Source organism: Trachurus japonicus, chromosome 6, assembly GCF_045865225.1.
Source record: "Trachurus japonicus isolate A0001 chromosome 6, Traja_1.0".
NCBI lineage: Eukaryota > Metazoa > Chordata > Actinopteri > Carangiformes > Carangidae > Trachurus > Trachurus japonicus.
In genome coordinates this window covers 9,635,317-9,659,011 of record NC_140912.1, presented here as the reverse complement: position 1 = coordinate 9,659,011, position 23,695 = coordinate 9,635,317, and the positions used below count along the sequence as shown (strand labels likewise).

General features: G+C 38.9%; 2 protein-coding genes across 3 annotated transcripts; one reads left to right on the top strand and one right to left on the bottom strand.

Moving 5' to 3' along the window:
* Positions 1 to 870: 870 nt before the first annotated feature.
* Positions 871 to 19,087, top strand: LOC146985567 (solute carrier organic anion transporter family member 1C1-like). Of its 2 annotated transcripts, none has more exons than XM_085778639.1 (15): positions 871 to 1,057; positions 4,241 to 4,414; positions 9,125 to 9,266; positions 9,938 to 10,070; positions 11,062 to 11,206; positions 11,372 to 11,518; positions 12,268 to 12,366; positions 13,786 to 14,034; positions 14,564 to 14,728; positions 15,337 to 15,532; positions 15,729 to 15,894; positions 16,075 to 16,259; positions 17,147 to 17,211; positions 18,155 to 18,272; positions 18,664 to 19,087. In XM_085778639.1, exons 4-15 carry the CDS (start codon positions 10,011 to 10,013, stop codon positions 18,884 to 18,886), a joined length of 1,818 nt encoding a protein of 605 aa, XP_085634765.1. In that variant the 5' UTR covers positions 871 to 1,057; positions 4,241 to 4,414; positions 9,125 to 9,266; positions 9,938 to 10,010; the 3' UTR covers positions 18,887 to 19,087. The 2 variants fall into 2 exon arrangements, with proteins under 2 accessions (XP_085634765.1, XP_085634764.1); XM_085778638.1 differs by having other exon boundaries at positions 936 to 1,057; positions 11,085 to 11,206; positions 18,664 to 19,081.
* A 1,390-nt stretch (positions 19,088 to 20,477) lies between these two features.
* Positions 20,478 to 23,268, bottom strand: LOC146985566 (B-cell receptor-associated protein 29-like). Its single transcript, XM_085780569.1, has 8 exons — positions 23,114 to 23,268; positions 22,576 to 22,682; positions 22,287 to 22,387; positions 22,050 to 22,197; positions 21,699 to 21,834; positions 21,377 to 21,473; positions 21,048 to 21,148; positions 20,478 to 20,926 (listed from the first exon to the last, which is right to left on the bottom strand). The coding sequence occupies exons 1-8, from the start codon at positions 23,153 to 23,155 to the stop codon at positions 20,891 to 20,893; spliced, it is 768 nt and encodes a 255-aa protein (XP_085636695.1). The 5' UTR covers positions 23,156 to 23,268; the 3' UTR covers positions 20,478 to 20,890.
* Positions 23,269 to 23,695: the final 427 nt, after the last annotated feature.

The following is a 23,695-nucleotide window of genomic DNA, read 5'->3' as shown; positions in this document are numbered from 1 at the left end:
ACTATGAAAACTTTTACCATTTGATAACAGATTTGCTTCCCCATCTTCATTTTTAGGTCTATAGGCTAAAGACAATTTTTTAAACACTGGCCATTTTAACTCTCTAACCTTCTAGTCCATTATAATGTTCATACTGCGTATTTGCTTCTTGTTGTTACTGTATGGTTTGTTAGTATATTCATGTATTTTACAGATTATTAACCTGCTGCCCTTGTGATTATGCACTGTATTTGAATTGTTTCACTTGCTTTTATTTACATGATAGTCTTTTTGCACAGCACTTTGTCCAGTTCTAATTTCTCTCGACTTGACTCGTTGTGTATGCTAAACATGGGAACATTTTGTCCATTTGTATTGTTTGAACAGAGTCATTTTCGGATTGATGCCACAACATGCCGCAGGGTGAATCACGACCGACTGAGCCATGGAATGAGCCGGAGGGCTATATGTCTGTGTGTCTGTGGCCGGAGCACACATTTATTTATAAGAACTGGTGCTGATTAAACTTTAAAATAAATGCTGCTCCAGATCCGACTCCTTTCTTCTGAACAGTGACAATAAAACTATTCATGTCCACTGCTTTCATATTAGAGATCAGATGAAGTTCAGGTTGAATTAAAATTGTAATTATTTATAACAAACATGATTTTAATATTACACTGCAGTATAGTGAATGTATGAAATGTTTCTGTTCAAATCATTTATGACTGTCAGGTTTCCGATATGCCCCCCCCCCCCCGCCCACGCCATGTTAAACTCATTCTTACGCCCTTGTGTGGCCAGTACAAATCGCAGCTCTCGCGCGTCACGTGTGGTTGACAGTGTACGCGGCGCTCTGCATCCACCCTGTCTGTGCCAGTCAGTCAAGAGGCTCCGCTCCCCGCTGCCGAGGAGCGTGTTCAGTATGAGGAGGTGACTTGATGAGAACAAGTGTCATTTGATGTGGCTGGAGCCTTTCCGTGAAACATCAGGATATTCCCTCTATCATCTGTTTTCTTTCCATTTTAAATAAGTAGTCAGACACACTGAGGGAAGAGCTCTGAAGCACCGAATTTGGGTAAGTGTCATGATGTTCTTTTCAGTCAAGATTTACCGTCATTAAAAGTCGTGCAGGTATTTTTTCGTTATTTAGAAGGCTATATTTATATGAGCTCAGAATATTGCAGATTTAAGGGATAGGAAAAAACAAAACATCTGTGTCAGTGAAGCATCAACTCTGCATCTCTTAACCGGTGCAGTGCGCAGAGCTGTCGACGGAAACAGACGGGGCTTTTGCAGAAGCCAGAGAAAATTGATCTCTGTATCAGGAGTGTGTGCCATCACCAATAAGTCAGCCGACATCACGTGATCGTCATCACGTTTAATCCCAGACAGAGAATTTCCTTTGAACTCAGCACAAGTTCATTCCTGTTTTCTTTTTTTATTATTTCTAATTGGTGCATGCTTTTCATTTGTGAGATAAATCTGGGTCAGTAGGTTTCAAAGTGGCTGTTTTCCTAGAAAACTCTTTGTTTTATCTCTAATTTTGATCTTAAAGGCCACTCTCAACATCAGCCAAGCACTTGTGGATCACAGTCAGGAATCAGAAAGACACCCACTGCTTTCAGAGAGAATCATTATAACAGGCCATTTATTAGAGTACCTTACACCAGTTTGTCAGCAAAAAAGAAATGAAGGCTTGCTCAGTATGTCTTGTGGTGAAGAGACAGGAAGTTTTAGAGATGGCAGAGAAGATTGTAGTTACATGGCAGATATTATGTAGGCTGATTGGTGTATGAGATGAGTACCTTTTAAAAGTACATTGATGAAGCATGCACCCTTTCCCACTTCCTCCTTCTGTATGGTCTGTGTAAATCTCATAGTGAATTTGGAGAGTAATAATGTGTAATAACAGTGACAACGGTTCATAAACAGTCCCTATTAGTCAGATTCAACTGTCAGACATCAGAAAATATGTATGTATATAAATATTTTTGAATGTTGAATGTGAAACAATTCGCAGGGTATATGTTAAGAATATTGTTGACAAGAATAAAGTCACTATTATTGATAAAAGATGGTTAGATGAGGTGGACATCTACTTCTCCTATATGTGCAGCCAAGTTATTGTAAACATGGAACAGCATAGCTCATGCAATACATAAACAGAGATCAGTATAGTTTAGTCTTGCAGTGCCAAATTGCTGTTCTACTCAATGTCTATTAATGTTACATGAGCACGAAAGCCTTTTTGTCGACAGCTCTAGCTACATTTTTTTTTCTTGCATAGTTCAAAGCCATTCTTTGGTTTGGTGCAAGGAGGAGGGATCCATAGGGAGTTGTCATGCCACTGAATAAGCTCTGCCTCTTAAACAGTGTCACAGCTCTGCTCTTTGCACTGCTCTGCTCTCTCTATCTCTATGTCTTCTGCAACACTAAGCTGAACGGACTTAATACAAATGCCAGTTGTCTTTCACTTAATGAAGCAACCTCCTTTTGTTGTCAGTAGGCCTGTCGTGAAGATAAAAGGCATTGTGTCTTCTTCAGGTTGTTGATGATGATCATAGATGATACTGAATTTTTCATACCTTCTATACGACATGTACTCTCAAACCAGGAATACTGGTTTGAGAGTACATGTGGTATAGAACAAGTTGTCCCAGGCATGGAACACTTGATTACTGTGTTTTGTCCTCTGTGCTGATCTTCAAAGATCCTCTTCAAGCTGAGATGTTCTCTCTCTGAGTGTTTTAAGACCTTAAAGTTCAGCAAATTATTATTACTGCCATTATGGTTTTGCTGCAATTTCTTGTTCCAAAGTTTAGGGCTGCATGGTATGCAAAAAAAAGGGTCATATTGTGATCATATAGGCAGATTATGAGATTGTGGTTTCAGTTGGACTTCTTTTTGCTAATCATTTTCACTTTGAAAATAGAAATGTGATAAAGCGATTATGGATGGTCTTGTACCAAACAAATAAGTCCTGTTACATCTTGACAATATGATTTATTGCCATTCATATCACTGAAATGCACAACAGTGTTGTGAAACGCCTTATCCAAAAAATAGCAGCTCCTGCAAATTGGATGTTGCACATAGCTATATTGCCATATACTGTACCTAGTTATGTGCAATTAGATTTTATTACAGTGTGATTAATTATTATGTTTACAGTAAACAAAGCTTATAGAAGATACAAAAACATTAAACAGATATATTCACATACTAACAAGTTGATAAGTAGTGTAGCAGTAGTTCATTTGAATCAGCACCAGCCAGTGTCACCTAAAGGAATATGCAGTCATTTTAAGGAACAGAATCAGTGTCATGTTCAGATTGGTGAAGGAAGTGATTAGCCAAGTTTAACCCAGAGACTGAAAGCTGTAGGAAGCTGCTAATAGCTAACTTTAACTTTTAGAGCAAATTGTTCCCTCCAACATCTAGTTCAGTGGTTTGACAATCTGAAAATCCATGAACAAAACCTCTTAGATGCTATCTGCAGTGGCTACACTCAACTGTTTGTCAGCTTTACCCCTAAAAATCAACTACATTGCTCAGTGTGTTTAATATGCATATAAGCAGATACAACATACTACATATAATGATTGTGTTGCTTTAAATCCGTATTTTCATTTTTTTAGACTATACATATCTTAAACCTATCTGTTGTGGGTGCACAGAGATAAAAATAAACTTGACCTTATATCTACGTTATTAGTACAAGGAACATGATATTCCTAGAACATGGAGATATAATGATTTGCTGTCTTGTTTTGCAACAGAAGACCACAGATCTCTGCCCATCTTTAAAGGTGTACAGAAATGGCCGTTTGTCCCGTTTGTCGCGCCGAGTTGTCACGAGCTGCAACACGAGTTTACCCCAGTTTACCCGAGTAAGGAAAATGAATTTGATTGGTCGTTATCGAGCGGGCGGGATATTCAAAGTTTGGGGCGAGACCGAGCTCCGTGTGTGTGTGCGTGTCTCAGACGTTTGAATGACGGATTACGGATCCAATATCAGTGGCTAGTGAATCGTGTACAGGCTGACGTATAATCCGTGCGCCTGCATTATCCAATACGAAAAAAAAAACTACACTAAAATACACACTTTCATCACGGATTTACTCAAAAATAGAATTTTGCACAAAGTTTGGCCTACATCGTCTGATAGATGAGTTATTACACTAATTTTATGACCCAGAGTGGGCTCAAATTCAATTTTCTTTTCTGTACACCTTTAAATCTTAATTCCTCCCAACAGATGTGAAGGAGGACAGTCATAGCAAATCCCCTGCAGAGACGCCACAACTCAGGTAACACACAGCAGGAGGCTGCCACGATGAAGAAAATGGACAACACACCTGCAGGCAGCTGGATTCTAGACAACAACCCTATATCCTCTGCAGTAAAGAACTCCTGCCATCCCAACCTGAAGGTATAGTGCTCTGTGGACAAACTAGATCCTGCCCAGCTCTTTGACCTTAAGATCATCCATGTTTATCATGTAAAACAGATTCTGAATATGAGATTATAACAACAGCAAACTGAAATGTACCTATGTCTTGAGTTCAGCTTTTCTGCACCAGTTTATTCAAAACCTAACAATGTCTCTACTCAGAAAATGTTGTGCATATCAAACCTGGAATTTATTTAAAAAAATCTACTTCTGAAATGGCAGAGAAGGACAGCTATACAGATTCAAATGCCATTGGGGACAGCATTACAGTAGCTCTCTGTGCCCTTTGGACTGGGTATTAGACTGCTATGAAAAATTCCTTAGACAAAGGTTGTGCTCCAGTAAAAGAGGTCAGGGTGGGTCTGTACCACTTTACTGGATTAAGAATCAATTGAAAAGCTGCTTAGTGAAATGCATCAGCTTCAAGCAACAATAATTAGGAATTCCAGTCATTCTGCTTTTTGTCCATGTGTGTTTTCCCTCTGTGTTGTAATCCTGCTGCGAACCTCTCAGTGTGAGCTGCTTTTGACACAAGGTTTACTTATTTATCTAGAAAAGGTTTTTTGTCAGCTGCTGCAGTTGCTGCTGCTGAATGTTTGTTTAGCCCATATTTTGATTATTGTATGCTGTGTATATATAAGACTCAAGGCAAGTTGTACACCACAGTGAAAGTCAGTATTATATTGCCAACAAGGGAAAATCGTGAGCTTAAAAACTCATCTGTAAAATTTCAGTTGAATTTTAGACATAGATGATGACCTCTGCAGCTGCTGCTGTATTGATAGTAAGACAGTTCCTAATATACTGTACCACACACTTCAGTTTGTCAGAGTAGTGACAAATGATAACTATTACAGTTTTTCACAGTTGCTAAAACACTTTTTTTCAATTCTTTGCTTTTCGAAAAACCAAAAACACAAAAACTCTTACTCCTCTTGCAAAACCAAACACACACCTCAAAACTGTTTTATCTGTGCTCAAAATCAAACTGTTTTCAGATCTTAGATAAGCCAATAAAAATAAAAACACCACTGATTATTAATTACACACTCCACAGAAAAATGGAAAACAGTGTTCACAGCATGTAGCTCATTTTTTTATCCTTTTAAAAGAGAAAATGTTTTATTTATCTATTTATACTTCCAATAGCAAGTGACAGTTACTGTCTGACCCACCATAAGTACTTAAGCAATTATTTAGAGTTTTTCTGAATTGCTCAAACATTAATTCCTGTTGTGTGAATCAATTACTACTATTACTTATTAGTTGTCATTCACTGAACCAAACATACTTTTCACAATAAACAATCTTCACCAAGAAAAACACACCATGTGCAGATCTCAGTCCTTCCTTACGCAAAACTTTAAACACATTCTCATGCAATAAAACATAGTTGTCACTGTGAAGCACTTGTGACTCATAACAAGTGGCAAAAGATAAATACAAATTAGACACATGTTTCATCCATTACAACACAAAGACTCAAGATTGATCACACTTGTTTCTCATGACGTGACAACCAGTACTGTATAAGCCACTTCAGAGTGCAAGCAGGTGCATCCTGCAAGTTCATACAAACAATTGAGAGACACAATCAGAGACACAGTAGAAGATTGCATGGAAGAGGAGAGGGTCAAGAAGGAGGAAGATGAAGATGAAGAGTGGTCATTTCTGATTAAATCCGGGCTTCTGTCACAGACCAGGACATGACAATGAGGGAACATCAGTAGATTCTCTGTAGTCCACCGATTTAGACAATAGGACAGGCACAGTGTACTTTACTGTACTGTTTTATCAGTGAAGTACTATTTCAAAACATTACATTACAAATATTTTGCACATTCACTTCTGTAGAATTGCAAGACTGCCATACAGGAGTGTGAGGACACCTAGCATCACATTACATACTGTACGGACAGTGTATGTAAGTGAGTAATTGTACTCCACAGCATAGGCCTGTTTCTCTGAAGCACTTACAAAACTATATCTGTCTACATGCTGAGAATGTTCGAATTTAATGATATTGATATGTATGTATGTTATATAAATGCAAGACCAAGTACTGTTCTTACTCATCCTCCTCTTCTTCCTCCTGTACATCATTTTCTTCCATTGATTCTTTCTTTCCTCAACCTTCTACACTCTGATCTAGTTTATTTTAGTTTTGTCACTACATGACACCTGTGCTGTACAACCTGTGTTTGCCATCATGCATCAAGAGTGCATCACAGTGCACAGTGTGTTTCAGTGAGTGAAATTGTTTGAGTTTTACAAACAGGTAATGGAACTTGTGTCTAACTGCTAAATATTGTCTTGCCTTGCCGGTGTTTTATCAATTCAGAAAAACTGTAATGCAGTCATTTGAGAACAGTTGCAGAGGCATTATATCCAATTATATTCTGTGGTGTAAATGCTAAGCATCCACTTGACATTAGAGCAAAGCCTGGACCACCCTGGTGGTTGCCATAGTTTCACTGGTCCCTCAGATTTTTCATTTATTTGCCATAATTGAGAAAGCTTGTAGTTAAGTCTGTCTGCACTATGGCCTATATCTTCGTTCATCTCTCACTCAGCGCCACTCATGTCTCTACAGCTGCAGATGGAGTGAGTCAGAGAGGGAAAATTAAGATAATTGCTTATCAATTTAGAATTGTTTCTCCTGGTTTGGCTGTTACCACATGACAAACATTGTAAGCTGTCCTTGCCGTTAGGTTGGGCACAAACTGCAGAGAGCTTACCTATACACTGTTACCCTGCAATACATAATCCATTTTTATAAACTATAAATATGAATTAATACTGAGAAAAAGTCATTGCACTCAGATACTTTCTGCTCAGCTTTATCCTGATGTGTGTGGTAGCACTACTGTAATATTTTATGTCACTGACATTTAATTTTTAACATGTTCTGATCTGTTGAGATTGTCAGGTTCCTCACTGATGTTGCACAGATCTGTTACTTTGAGCCACCAGTAGAGATATTAGATGTGATATGCCGTAATATACTGTTTCCTCTGTGCTTGCACTTGGATACATGATCTGTAAAAAAAAAAAAAAAAAAAAAAAAAAACCATAAACTTTTAGTATTTATGTACATGACACCAAACTATCTACTGTTACTACAGTATAGTTTATTTCAGTAAATATTTCCAGAGCAGGCTAAATGTCTAGCTGACACCTCACTGAAAAAGTAGATTATAGTTTTGATGTGTAAACACCATAATTGGGCTACACATTGCCAACTTTTAAAAAATAATTTTGGTGAGCTTCACATGAGTTTTGGGTGGCGTGACTCATAAACTGCATAGAGGGGGATCTGAAGACTGGATTGTAACTGAATGATTAAATGTGAGGTGGTCCTACTCCTCTTTTGTTCATTGTCTATTGTAGGTGACGCAAGGCGAGGCAAGTTTATTTGTATAGCCCATTTTTACAAACCGTTTGTCTAAAGGGCTTTACACAACATCGTAACAACATCCTCTGCCCCTCGACCCTCACACTGACTGAGAAAAGACTCCGAAGAAAACTGACTCACCTAATAATTGTATTGTTTAAAAATTTGCTGTATTTTTTCACTATTCACTATACTACTACTATTCACCTCACAACAGGACTCAGGCTGTCTAATTCTCCAACCTTTTGGACTGCAACAGAAATGCTGTTCACTGTTAATGGGGCACAGTGAATTGCCATTGAAAGTTGCTGTATGTTGTAAGCAGATTAAATGGCTGACTAAGTCAGTGCAGTCATTACTATAATGTGTTCACTATAAGGCCTTGTTATGTTTTGTTGCTTGCTCAACAACTTAACAGAGCAGAGTTGTATCTTCTTAATGTGTTTCTAATAATAATAATAATAATAATAATAATAATAATGTCATTGTCATAAACCAGGTGTATGTGAATTTAAAATATCATTCAAATAACAGAATTATTCTGTTGACTAAAAAAAGAGGATGTATACTATGCATGTGCTGGTTGTAGGCGCGTGCTTGTCTTCTGAGCTCGGGCTATTTTCATTCCTAAAAGTGCAGATTATGGTTACCTCTCACCTGTTTCCAATTATGCTGCATGTTGGTTGGTTTGTCAGATCAGAGTACATTGGATGAGTCTATATCCTGGTGGGATTGGCTTCTTTAATCCTCCTTTTGTTAGTGTCTGTCACTGTCCACAGGTGGCTGAGCAAAAGAAAGGGGGAGCTCAGTACACCCTCTGGCCCAAGCTTTAACAGCACACTGCCAGCTTTTCTTTGACAAAGACGTATCTACACTGCACATTTACGTCATACATACAGTAAACACATTCCCTACTAGCTGGTGCCCAGCTAAATATGTTTTATTTGGTATAAATATTAACTTTGCTTTTCAACCTTTGGAAACTTATTTTATGACTTCTTGTGTTTCCTTTCCATCGTGGCTGTCTAGCTCACTGAACTGTGAGTGTTTTCAACTGCTACTATGACTATGAGTTTGTTCACAATATGCCTCATAAATGCATTACAGGCAGAGCACTCGTGTATCAATAATAATAGTATAACATGATAATAATGATGATAATAATGAAAATATAATAATTATGAAACAGATTAATATGTTCCTTGGAAATTAAAACAGCGAGAAAAACGCTTAAAAGCTTTATTATTTGACACACTGCTATATATTTTTCTCTCTCTCTCTCTCTGTTTTCACAGATGTTCCTCGCAGCCTTGTCCTTTGCCTACTTTGCTAAGGCTTTATCTGGTAGCTACATGAAGAGCACAATTACACAACTAGAGAGGCGATTTGACATCTCCAGTTATCTGATTGGCATCATAGACGGGAGCTTTGAAGTAGGTGAGTTTCTCAGTTTTTGTCCGTACATCTCTCTATTTACTCTGGCAATTCATATATTTTGGAGCATTTAAATGCTAATCCAAGAAAGCCATAAATATGTCCTCGGCCCCTGTGACACCATAGTGTATATGCATTCCCTTTGAGCTTTAAATAGTCACTGGTCGCATACCTAATTGACTCTTAATGAGCAAAAAATCCTTTGAAGCCACAGTAGGCTTCAATAGATTTGTAATGATTTGTGTAGTTGCACAACAGAAAGGCATCAATGAATGACGAAAATGTGATGTTGCATGTGTGTAGACAGACGATTATTCTCACTGATTTTAATCAGAGACTATTCAGGTCCCTGGTTGGGCAGAGGTACATCTGCCCCAAATGTCTTGTGAATGCACAATATGCAAAGAGCAAGATACTAACATATACACCTGAAATAACTAACTTATAAACACTTCCATGTCAGTTTTTTCCTAATGACTACAGAGCGAATACACACAGCAACCCATAAGGATCTTGCATTCAAAGACAGATACTTACACCAGTGTCACGATGAAGGGGATATACTGTTGAAATGATAACAAAGGTGTGTTTGCTTACTGTTTACCAAACCACAGTGCCATATTTGACGTCTTTGACCCGTCATCATCTTTCTTCTGATCATTTCAAACCAATAGGGAATTTGTTGGTGATTGCCTTTGTGAGCTATTTTGGTGCCAAACTCCACAGACCCAAGATCATAGCAATTGGATGTATTTTGATGTCTTTTGGGACCTTCTTGATTGCCATGCCACATTTCATCATTGGCCGGTAGGGAAAGTTTCATGTCTGTATACATAAATGCCATCTTTGTATTTGTTTAATTTAAAGGTAGGGTTGGAGATCCTGAAAAATGGTTCTAGCAGGCCACATTTTGAAAATACACAAGTCAAAGCACCTTTCCGCAGACTTCTCGCCACGCCTCCAGAGCTCAGGAACACGCAAACGCTTGTACGGTGTGGTGACTGAGAAGTTTTCTTTTTTGTGAATTAAGTATATCAGCACGGTGTGATTATCTGCGGCACTCGGCCGCACAGCCGTGCTGATATACATATACAACAGTGCTACGAGCGCATTTTAGAACAGTAATAAACTACAAGAGATTATGATTTGTTTGTTTATTTAATCATTTATTTAGCTCCGCCAACAGAAATAGTTCCGCAACTGGAAGGGAGACAAGGCGGGGAGCATACGTCAGTCCGACTGCCCACAAGTCCGACGGCTCATTTCTCCGACTACCCATTCTACAGTGTTGAGGTTAGGTTTAGGGTAAGGTTAAGGGTTAGGGCTACTTAAGTCGGAGAAGTGGGAGGTCGGACTGATGACGCAAAAATAAAGAAATGTATGGTCGGAGTCGGAGAAATGGGTGGTCGGAGAAATGGGTAGTCGGACAGACGTCATGCGCCCCCTGTCCACTGCTGAACAGCGGAGTGATAACGTCCGTAAAAAGTCGCAGTGCTGTTATACTGTATATCAGCACTCATGGAACGTCTCTTGTCCAATCAAATTGCTCGGTTGGGACCGGTCGGAACTAACTGTTGTATAAAAAGCGTTTAATTAATTGGTTGAAGAGGATTTCAAATAATTTTGTAAAAAAAAAAAAAATGCTCCAGAATAGGTTCTCCAACCCTAAGGCTTCAAGCACTGTGAATACATTGTTGTGACTTCTTGGAATTTAAAAATGTAATCTCTGATTGATGTATTTATGCTTCACAGAGTATCTAACGATACCTGATGCTTTCTCCCTTCCCTTGTTTAACAGTCACATTGGTATTTTGTACGCAGCTATAAGATTGAAACATCAGTTAGATCTTCAGTGAATTCAACAAATAACCTCTCTCCATGTCCAGCAAGCTCACCTGAGTCCATCAGGGCAGGTGACAGACCTTCCATACTCCCCTCTAGAGGTAAGACACACGCAGAAGAACACTTACTGTCCCTAACTCGTCAGGAATATGTCTGGATTAATCATGGAGTGTCTGCAACAACTCAGAGGGAGTTGTGCCAGTTTCTAAGACTTCTAATTATTAATATTTCTAATAAAAATTCTCCAATTTAATTTTGAAATATAGGCTGTGAGCGAGAGTCCAGTGTTACAATGTGGATCTATGTGTTTCTGGGAAATGTCCTGCGTGGGATCGGAGAGACTCCAGTGCAGCCATTGGGTATCTCCTACCTTGATGACTATGCACAATCTGAGAATGCTGCCCTCTATATTGGTAATGTACCTCATCCACTGTTTATCTTAGATTTGAACTGTATGGATTAATGTCAGTTCATTTTCAAAGCAATTAATTTCATAAGTGGATTTTTACTATAGTCTTATGTCAGAAATTATATTCTGGCAACCAGGAAATAATTTGTTTTGTCTTATTTATCTCATTACCAATTTATTGCTAAGGGAATGTCTGTCAGGTCTAGCATACATTTATTATACATCATATGTACAATGCTGATGATTAATTATAGTGTGATAATTTACCAATGTCACTTTCACCTATGTTAATTTTGTTGGACACAATAAATGACATCCTGATGCTTAATTTTGACCCCTCAAGCAGAGTAACAGTCATTTAAATTCAGTTTTATTATCATACCACCAACAATACAGTCAAAATGTAGAATTTGTACTTGCCCTTGACACACACACAAAGAAAATAAAGTACAATAGTAAATTGGTGGCTGTCCTGATAGTGAAAGTCTCAGTGTCTGACTACAGCATGTACTGGCAGCACATATGATGTGCTAAGGGTTCATTGTGACTTAAGTAAATCTTGCCTCCTACATGTTTCCATGTCCAGTGCACTAATGCTTTTGCTCAAAGAATACATTTGTAATGAATTGACTTGTGTGATGTGTTAACAGTACCAAAATAATCTTGAATAATAAACTGAATAGTGCACAAAAACATTAGCTATTACTAAGAGTGGTTTGTGGCTAAATGTGCCTTTTTTGTTGTGTATTACAGGTTGTGTTCAGACCATATCAATCATAGGTCCTGTCTTCGGATACCTGCTAGGGTCGCTTTGTGCCAAAATCTACGTTGACATCGGCTATGTGGACATGGGTAAATAAGCTCAGGCAACTGTCATTGATAAACCATGATAGAAAAGCTCCAGTGAGCATGGTGTGGGTATTATTGTGGATTATCACCAGCTCACAATAACATAATGCACCAACACTCCACTGTGGAGCAGTGGATTTGGAAAATGGTTCTTGTACAAGGCAGTGTTGAGGATGCACAAGACACAACACACCTGCCAAGAGGCACTGAATCAGGACAGTGTAAATCCGGTGACACAGTTTAATACGACTGGAAAGCAAACAATCTGAAGCTTCTGTAAACCAGTTGTGTTGAACAACACAAGTAAGGAGGCATCTCTTCATGTAATAAAATGTTGCCTTTGAACATTAAAGCATGAGGTGTATGTAAAGCACTTAGGCTGTCTTTACACTACAGGCCTCAATGCCCAATTCCAATTTGTTGCCTATATCCAATTTTTTTGACTGTCTATTTACACGTTCTATCAGAAGTGACCCACATCTGATATCTGCATTTACACCTGCTTTGCTTGCGTGCACAACCCACTGAATAGGAAATAAGATAGTGAACTTCTTTAAAGATTGGAGATTGTCACGTTATAATTCCATAATAATTATATATACTATAAAGATGAGTCTGGCGCTCAGAGTTTATATCCAACACGTCACTGTTTTCAAAGTAAACATCTACTCTGTCCTTACAAAATAAAGTTAGTGAAGTGCCTGCGTGGAGCGGACAGCTGTTATGAGATGTCCAGGGACAGTGACATTATGCCACTGTCCGATCCTCCCTCTCACGTAGTAGTAATATAGGCAACAAATTGGAATTGGGCATCAAGGCCTGTAGTGTAAAGACAGCCTTAGAAAGTAATTCTGTATGAACATTCACAAGCTACTTCATTAGGTACACCTGACTGGTACCAGGTTGGCCTCCTTCGCCACCACCAGCAGCCTAAGCTGTAGATACAGGGTTGAATGGATCCATGTTTTCATGTTGTTTTTTCTGAGCCTATCATCTGACCAGGAAATGTTTTACCTACCTTCTTTTGTCCAATTTTGGTGAGCATGTGCAACTTGTAGCCTCCGTTTCCTGCTCTTTTTTGGCAGGAGTAGCACCAAGCGTGGTGGTTAAATACGTGTGTTTTTCCAATAACCATGCCACTTCTGGTCCTAACCACATTTCTTACCTATTATGATGCTCAGGTTGAACTATAGCAGATTGTGTTGACCATGTACTACAGGGATAAATGCATTGAGCTGCTACCATGTGATGGGTTATGGGTATATTAGATATTTGTGCTAATAAGCAGTTTAACAGGTGTACTGTACCTGATAAAGTGACTGGTGAGTATAAATTAGATTTTAGATGTAACAGCGGTGCTACTTGCTTTTTTTGCCTTACAGATAAATATAACTGAAAAGAAAATGTTTTATTTCTTTGCAGAAACTCTTACTATTAACCCTGGTGATGCCCGCTGGGTGGGGGCATGGTGGCTGGGCTACCTCGTTGCTGGTGTCATCACTCTTATGTCGGCTGTCCCTTTCTGGTTCCTGCCCAAATCACTGCCATTGCCTGTTGATAAACACGACACTAGCTGCACTCCAGAGCAAACCAGGTTTATCAAAGATTCCCCAAACATGGAGCACAAGTTCAGACCTGAGGAGCCAGCAAATTTACATCAGATGGCCAAGGGTATGAACAACATTAATACGTTCAATGCTGGCATCGTAATCTGTATTCACTTAGTAAGTGTTTAGGATGTAATGAATCCTGATTTGTCACATCATTTGGCTTTTGTTTAAAAAAGCAAAGATGCTCACAATTTCTTTTTTTGGGGGGGGGGTGTTCTCTCTCTCCAAATTTTATCTTTTTAATGTAGCACTTTGAGATTGTTTGCTCAATATAAAGTGCATTACAACTAAAATTCATTATAATTATTATTATTACAATTGTACTACAGCTTAAAGGTTGTTTTTTCCCCCTAAAGAAATCATGTCTGTTTTCAATTTCAATTGCCTTTGAATCTGAGAACACTTTGTGTGAAGAAGTCCCATAATATTGTTTGTAGGATCTGACATGGACCTGTTTGTGGGTCTAGCTCCTAACATGACATACTTGATTATAAATATAGTTGTGTAATTTTATAAATTACAGTATGAACACAAGTGTTCAGATGGTAATTATGAACTGCATGAACCTTTGTTGCCCCTTATTCATACAGAATTTATGCCTACATTGAAGAGCCTCCTGGGAAATCCTGTGTACATTGTGTACTTATGCGTGACCATCATTCAGTTCAACTCCCTCATTGGGATGGTCACCTACAAACCCAAATACATTGAGCAACACTATGGCCAGTCAGCATCAAAAGCCAATTTTCTCATGGGTAAGCAGACTTTTTTGATAATTCATAATGTTTGCCTTCTTTAATGTTGTCAGTTGTAAGCTTGTTCAAAACCTGTGTTTCTTTGCTGAAAGAAAAGTATTTAGTGCTGCAAAATGATGTGAGCTGGACGGTCATCATGACTGTTTCATGAGGCAGCTTTTGATGAATTTTTTATGATCCAACTCCCACATCCCTCTTAAGTAAGCTTGAAGATGACAACCAGGTTTACTGCAATTGTTGGGCATTCTGAAATGACATTGAGACATTTATTTAAACAGCAGACAGATTAGTGAAACCAGTTTTATGTTTGGCATGATGAAAGTGAAGACGGTGTAATAACAGCTCTTACATCTATGTGTGTGAATGAGTGCATGGTGTGTTGGATGATGGGAAATGCATTCCATATCCTCTCAAGCATCAAAAGTAATTTTAATCTTTTGCGATATGACTTTGGTTCACTTTACATGAAATATAAATTAAACTACTTTGATATGAATGAGTGTTCTGACTTTGATCCTTTTTGGGGAGTGTTAATGGTGCCTGATGTTGCCTGTGCGCGCTGGTTCCTGTTCCCCCATTCATTTAAGATTACACTGTGTTCTTGCTAGGCATGATCAACATCCCAGCTGTGGCCCTTGGGATGTTCTCAGGTGGGGTTGTCATGAAGAAGTACAAGCTGGGCATCATTGGAGCAGCACAATTTGCCTTTGGGACCTCCCTGCTGGGCTACTTCCTGTCGCTCTTTTTCTTAGCCATGGGCTGCGAGAACTCCAGAGTGGCAGGCATCACCGTTTCATATACCAGGTATATGATGTCTTTATGTCAATTCTACAATTATCAGTCATTGTTATAGCTAACTCACTTCCTAGGGTTCCTTTTGTTGTCTGTTACCTTTATGTGTTCTCGTTGCATGCACAGTAATGGCCGTGTTTTTTCTTATTTGATCTATTTTTCATTAGCTAGTCAATAATATATGCATTTTCTATGTTGTCACATGCAGAGTGGAAGGCTTATCCAATCAGGAGCGATCTCTCTTCTCCGACTGTAACTCTGGTTGCTTGTGCTCTGGAAGAGAGTGGGATCCAGTGTGTGGAGAGAATGGGATCACCTACGTGTCCCCGTGCTTGGCTGGATGCACCTCTTCCTCTGGCTCCGGCAGGAACACGGTCAGACACACACCAATGTCTCCCTCATTTATAATATTTCTTAATACAACTGCTGGATAAGAAACATTAACATGTAGGTTGAACCGCTATGCAATATAGTCATGCCCAAATAGTAGTACATATATTTAAAGCAGAAGTTTTTCTCATTTATCACCAACGTTCTCATTTCTTCTCCGTTAGGTTTTTGAAAATTGCAGGTGTGTGGTGCTGGCTGATACCCAACCAGGCAACCTGACAGCTACTCTAGGCCAGTGTCCACACAGGGACAGCTGTGACAAAATCTTTCCATACTTCCTGGCTCTGTCTGTCCTCAGCTCATTCATAATATCTCTCGGGGGAACACCTGGCTTTGTGCTGCTTGTCAGGTCTGTCAACACTCACCTTGTTGGAAACATTAGACCATATTCACATGTGGCCTTTTTTTTTACACCAGTGTATCACCATGTCATTCTTGGACAGGTTTTACTTCCTGCCTTTATCAGAAAAAATGACCACTCCTCCATGATTCAGTGTCATTAATATAGGTACTTTTAAAAATGGGTAAAGCTGTTTGAAATCAGAAGCTTTCATTAAAGAATTTCTTCTTCTGTACCTGATTTGGTGTTAGTACAATGCCCAGTCATGGAGTTCTAAGTCTTTCAGTAAAACAGATCATAAAAGATGAGCCTCTCTTTTTGAAATATCGACTCTTATCTATTGATAAGGTAAATGCCTATCAAACATGCCTCTTCATCCATAGGTTTATTAACAGGAAACAAGATCTGCCTATTACTTTTCATAATTTCTTTATTCCGACTACAGATATTCATTCCTATCAAACAAGGCTTAGTCATAACAGCTTATTTTTACCGTCTTCCCGAACATCAAGTCATCAATTCAACATTAGGCTACTTATAGAAGGCCCAAGCTTTGGACTGAATTAAACTTATCACTGAGGTCCATCTCCTCCCTTTGCATTTTTAAAAAGAATGAAAGAATGAAGAATGAAAAGAAGGAATTTTTACTTTCCACAGGAACCTAATTATGTTTCTCTTAAATATATTTTCTCTGTCATTGTTCTGCTTTTGTCACATATTTTTTTTGCTGTTATTTGCTTCAAGTCCTACCTTGATTCCTGCTGCTATTGATTGATTGTTTTTGTTTAGCTCATGTATGTTGTCTGCTTGTCTCTTGTTTGGTATTATTGTGCTAAATAAATGAACCTGAAACTGAACCATGAGTCTTCTATAACACCTCATTCTTGTTTCTATAGGTGCATTAAGCCTGAGCTGAAATCCCTCGCACTTGGAATCCACACGCTGGCTACTCGCACTCTCGGTGAGAATTATCTTTGGTATTTTGCACATAGTAACTGCCTCCACCATGAATTGCAGACAAACAAAGAAATCACTTACAGTAAGAACTTATATGCTGTATGTCGCAGTGAGGAAGATTGCTGAAATAATGTTTGTATACACATCCAGTCAAAGGGTTTAGAGCATGTCAGTGTATCTTGTTTATATTGTAAACTAGTTGGGTAAAGTAACAAGGTAGTGAAGTTAACAAAAAATGAAAAACTTGTAAAGGTCATAGAACACAGACTCTTAAAGGTAATACAAACAATTTTGATAACTTTTTGATAACTAACAAACCCTCTGTCTGGATGAAGGAACAAACTGTGTTTCTACACCCTCTGATGCAATATTGGGCACAACACTGGAGGCTAATTAAGGGAGTTGGCTGTACATTGTTATCAGAATAGTGCAAAAAAGGTGAAAAACAAAGGAATACAAACTCGATAGTCAGAGTTTCACAGAGAACAAGATAATGACCCAAATCATTACAAGAAAAGAACCAGACAGTTACTTCACATAATGGAGGAGCATCACAGTCTCTAAACCTAAATCCCATTGGAGCTGGTTTGGGATGAACTGGAGACGAGGTGAAAGAAAATCAAACCACATGTTTAACACTTTTCTGAAATAAACTTTGCAATCAATATTTGATTTCCATTGTAGTTGCCTCAAGTGGCTTCAGCTGCTTAATAACTGACAATTTCACATTAAATTTTGTATTCAAGATTCCATTCCTCTTTTTATATTGTATTCTTAATTTGTAAATATCAGTAACATCTGCAGAAATGGAGGTGTTGTAAAACTTCTGACTGGTAGTTATATAAACAAATCATTACATGCAGCTCATCACCAAATATTAATGAATAGTATATAGCTCTGTATTTGTGGTTTATTTGAAGTAAGAAGTTATTTGAATTGTCCAACAGCTGGGATACCTGCCCCTATATACTTTGGAGCCATAATCGACACAACCTGCCTGAAGTGGGGATACAAAATGTGCGGAGGAAAAGGAGCATGCAGAATATACAACACCTCAGCTTACAGGTGACTATGACTTTGTATACAGAATCCACCAGGATGTCTGTTCAACTCAAGTCTGCTGAATAGAAACATCACTGTGTGACAGTAATACCAATAACAATATTACTCAATGAGTGCAAAATGGAGAAACAACTTTGCTATCCTCAAATTCTTATCATGTGTACTACAAAATATAAAGCAGTGTACATAAGTTTACTAGAAGGAAAGCCATGGTAAAGGAAACCCTTATACTCATGAGAACATTAATACTGATACATTGTCTACAGTGTTGGTAGTATTTTTTATTCAGGGCCCAAAAACTTTTAACAAATTGTTTTTAACGAATTGTAGCTTGACTGTAACCTTAAAAAAACAATTCTCTTATTTTTACCCAAACTGCACTACTGTTTTGCAGGATAATGTACCTGGGCCTGACGCTCGGCTTGAGGACAGTCTCCTTCTTCTTTTGTATTTTGGGTTTTGCTCTACTGAAACGACATATTAAGCGGGAGGAGAAAAACGCTCTGAATGGGAGTGCAGAGCTTGAGTCACTAAAGAAAGAGGAGAACAACTCCATACACTGTGAGCAGTTTATACTGGCCTTGGACTGCAGTCCCGACAGAGAAACTGGTTTATGAGCCTCAGCACAATCTCTTCTCTTCTGACTCAGATGTATAGAGGAACACACACTGTGGACACACTTTTCATAGCACACAGAGTATATATTTGTACAGGTTTTATGCAGACATTCAATCCCTGACAAAAGAGTCATTTTATAAACAAAACAGGCTATTTCAGGAATGTATACATTTATGTGTTTGTATTTTTCATGAATTGAAATTGGTCTTGGTTTTTATGATTAAACTTGTTAAAAATCACATCTATCTCCCACTGCAGTGGCATCATCTTAGTCTTGTTTTCATGGCTTCAGTTTTTTTTTTTTAATCTCCAAGAAGAAACAAATTAAACAGGTGTGTAGACTGTTTCTGTGGCACACTTGCTGAATATAGCTGCATGAGGCAGGAGTACATATTTCAGCTTGCAAACAAATGAGGTCAACACACAGATCAAAGCTGGAGGCAACAAAGGAACAGCTGCCCACTGGAAGATTATTTTGTTGGCGTAGAGAGGGGAAACTATCGCTTCTTACCTAGATGTAACAGAAATCGCTCCCGCAGAAGGATCACTATTTCATCACTTTGTGGTTTTAACAGTCAAACTTCTCTCAGTGTGAAGCCTTGGAGATTCTCCCAATCATCAATCATGGAAAGGTCCACGACAAACCTCAGTCCACTGGCAACCACTGTGTGATATGGTCAGTGGCTCCAGGACTACTGTCGAAGTAGACTTCCAGAGAAGAGTTTTGCAGTTTTGTTTGACAAACCCCACCACATCTATTATAGCTGTCATGACTCCTGCTATTCATTTTGGCCACCCTGTCTCCTGCCATTCTTCCATCTGCCACCAGGGGTCTGGCCCTGGACAGAGGTCCCTCACAGCTGCACACCTGTTCCCACTTATCTTCAGCCATGCACTTAGCATTACCCACCTGCAGCTCGTTAACTAATCCACCCTGAGTACCACTTCTGTGATGGCCATCTGATCATCTTACTGCCTACAGTTCTGCCGATGTTCCTGTTCAAGCTGTTTCCTGTTGTCCATCCTGTTGTCTCTACAGCACCAGCCTGTGTTCCTGCCTGCCTGCTTCTCTTCCCATGCAATTCAACATGTAAGCCAGTGTTTTCACCATTTACCAGCTCATTACATCTGCCTTGTCTAATTCTGCATTTACACCCAGCCTGTTCTGTCAACAGCAGCAAACCAGAACAGTACCTGACTGTGCACATCAGTGCCTTGTCACTGTGGTCATTTTGAAGCTTGTGCTTCAGCATTACAGTAGGTAACATACTATCAAATGGGCTCTTTGCACAGCTCCACTACTTCCTGAACTTAATGCTGCTCCTTTATTTCCTGTCTTACACTATTGGACAAACTGATTAATCACAAACAGGAAGTAGTGGAGCTGTGCAAAGAGCCCATTATATTAAATATATCATATATATATAAAGGTTGGAAGAAAGCGCTGCAGTTCCAGAGAGGTCAGTTAAATTTAAAAGGCAGATGATAAAAATGCAAAAGAAAATTTTGAGTGTTTTCAAGAATTTGAACATCTTTAGAAAAATATCCTAAATATCAAGTCTAGTGCATCCCCCTAAAAAAAAAAAAACAACATTTCCATTATGGTTTTTAAAACAGTGATTTACTGTTTATGACCACTATAAAGAGTGATAACCTATTTACATAACGCATGTATATGTTGGTATTAAGGTTTTTACAGTAAGATGCTGCAGTAGTATAAAGCACACGTCAGGTATTAATCATTATTAAATACTTGCACCTAAAGTAAATTTAGAACTCATTTTTATCCTATGAAGTATACTTGTTTCTTTTATACTATCAATTTAAACACACGCCTCAGTTCACAGTTAAAGGAAAATTACAATTGAAAAAGACAATACAAATATGGCCACGTGTTGTTTACTGCAAATCGCACACAATTCTAAATGGTAAGAAGATGCATCCACAATGAAGGTCCAGAGGTGAGGCAACATCAGCAGACAACTATCAGTGCCATCCTCTGGTTACTGATCCTTCTTGTCTTGATCACTCTGGAGATTCTGTGGGTCAAGTAAAGGATTAAAACAATGACTCCAGGATTAGTAGACTTAATATACACTATTGTGCTTGTGTATTTACATGCACATAAAACTTTTGTATGCATTTATGTATTTGTGTTACCTGGAGCTGATGGTGTTCCCTTAATAGTCTGTCATACTCTTGTGCCAGACATTTCGCCTGCCTTTTCATGGTATCCACTTCAGCGTGAGACTTGCGCACAGCTACACACACACACACACACACACAAACAGTCCTGCATCTTTAAATCGCTCTATATCATCAGTGCCCTGTAGAATGAACTTCTTTCATAATTTAACAGCTGTATGCAAGAAATGCTCCACAGTGGTTCATGCTCCTTATGAATAATCTTTGTACGAACTGCACTCTTTGCTTTCAAGATGTCTAACTGCAGAGTGTCCTGTCTGAAGGCAGTGATGATGATGACTCACCCTCCTCTGCAGCCTTCAGTTGACTTGCCAGCTTCTGAGCCTCCAGCTTCAGTTGTTCGTTTTTTGCTGACATAGATTTTTCATCATCTAGGAGAGCCTGGGCACAAAGGATTATCTCTAATTACCAAGCTTAAATGGATTATTTTAACAGCTGACAGCAGAGCTCATACAAAATAGAAACAATACTCTGAAAACGTTTTAAAATGCAACATTATGTTATATTGTGATGTTACAGAGGATGGCACCTATTGGGGGGGTGGGAAAGAAAATAAACTGGCTTTATAAGAAAGAAAAACAATAATTAACTTGTTAATTTTCTCACTTGTTTGAGCCTCTGGTTGTCCTCCTGGTGCTGCTTAGCTGCTTTTACAGCACTGCCCATCTGCATCAGCAGGCCTGCACTGTCCTCCAGTGTGACAGCAACCTGGTTTAGCAAGGTGACAACCCGACGCATGATACTGTGATCGAGTTCACAGGACAGGAAAAGACAAGAACCGGAAAAAATAAAAGCAGGACAAAGCAAGACAGGACAGGACCTCAGGAAGCGAAGTGTGAAAAATGAATAAACAAGAGGACAACAGTGTGGAATGGTGTAGTAGCGTTTGTAATTGAATGAGGTCCCAAACATCTTTTGCTGTCATTCTGAATGAATGTAGAAAGAAATGACACTAACAGCCAGAGGAAGAGAGAGAAGCCAGATATGTAGAGGTTCCTCTGGGCTCTGAACAGCTTCATGTGGACATGGTCATACACATTGGGGTTCACCTTGGCGTCTTGCATGGGCTCAGGACCCGAGTACTTGTGCACCTCACGGAGAGCATCTGGGGGTGAGCAGGAGGGACAGAGACATGACTGTTGCTACCCAGGCTGTCAGCCTTCTCAGTATTGTCTAACACAGCAGATTGCTTACCAAGGAAAAGAACAACAAGGACCATGATCATAGTAAAGAAGCACTTGTTCCAATATGGCGATAACCAGTTCCATAATCTCCAGCTGAACACCGAACGCCATCTACAAAGTAGGTCAAAAGGACAGTTAAGTGAGAGTGGAGCTGTCATAACAAACATCAGCTCTTCCTGGAAGGGGTGTGGTGCACTCTGCTGGTGATTTCTGTGAATTGCTTCCTTTTGCTTCACAACCAAACTTTTTGCTTTCTGGTTCAGCAGGCTGCTGCACAAGACTTTAGATTGTGAATTTACCTTTGTGCTGATATGAAGGGTATACACAACATGAGGATGACTGCTATCTCTCCATAGAGGAAGAGAGCCACAGCTGTCCACTGGAGAGTCATCGTCACTGTGATTTCCTGAGGAGATTCACAAATAAGACCCCTGTCACTAACAAAACAGAACTGAAATAATATAAAGTTTTATATTTGGAGACATTCTTCCATTATCATAGGCCTATGTTGTATATTTTTACATTCAATCAAAATAGTAGCAGTGGAAGTCAATGAAAATGTAAAAGTAGTATTGTTTAACCTTTGCCTATTCAACTGTACTGTAAGCTACTCTTTTACACTGTTTAATCATTTTGTTAGCATATGCCCATTCGTATTTCATAGCCCTACCTCACACAACAGGAAATCTGCATTATCATGCAGCTAGTTTGCTATTTAAAGACTTAAACCTCTACATCTATTCTAACTCCTCAGCACAAGTATCAGCTGCTGTTGTTTTGTTCAACAGCGAGAGGTAGTCGCTTGATTCCAAGTAATAAATAGAGTTGTTGGCTTACCAGACAAGTTGAACGATCAGAAGAATGGAAACATTCAGACATGCACGCACATGCGCTCACACACACTCACAACAGCTGCTGGGGAGAATCAGAGGCCCTACAGCCCTAAATAAAACTGCCGGTAGGCTGACCTCATTGGTCAGCCCCTTTGGATTTGTGAAAGACTACAACATTCAAACTCACCACATGATTTATGATCAGTCTACAGAATTACTTTAAGATTCATCTTTTCTTTTTACATTTACTGTAGACCAGTTTTCTTTCCCCCTGGTGTTGCATGTCAGTGTGTTTGTTGTTGGTGCCTTCTCACATTTCATACCAGTGCACAAAAATAGTTATGTAGGAGAAACCCTCACCTTCTTTTTGGTGATTAAGCACTAATGTTTTATATTTATCCCATAACCTAAATAAACAAGCATACTGTACCTAAATTTACAATATGTCTTTGGATATGATGACTTTTCAGACTAAGGGTTTTCTGCACAGGAGAAACCAAACAAATGTCCACAAGGGGGCGATGTTATATAATAAATAGAATATACCATAGCTTTTGGTGGTCCTATGTGTGTAGTAAATATTGCA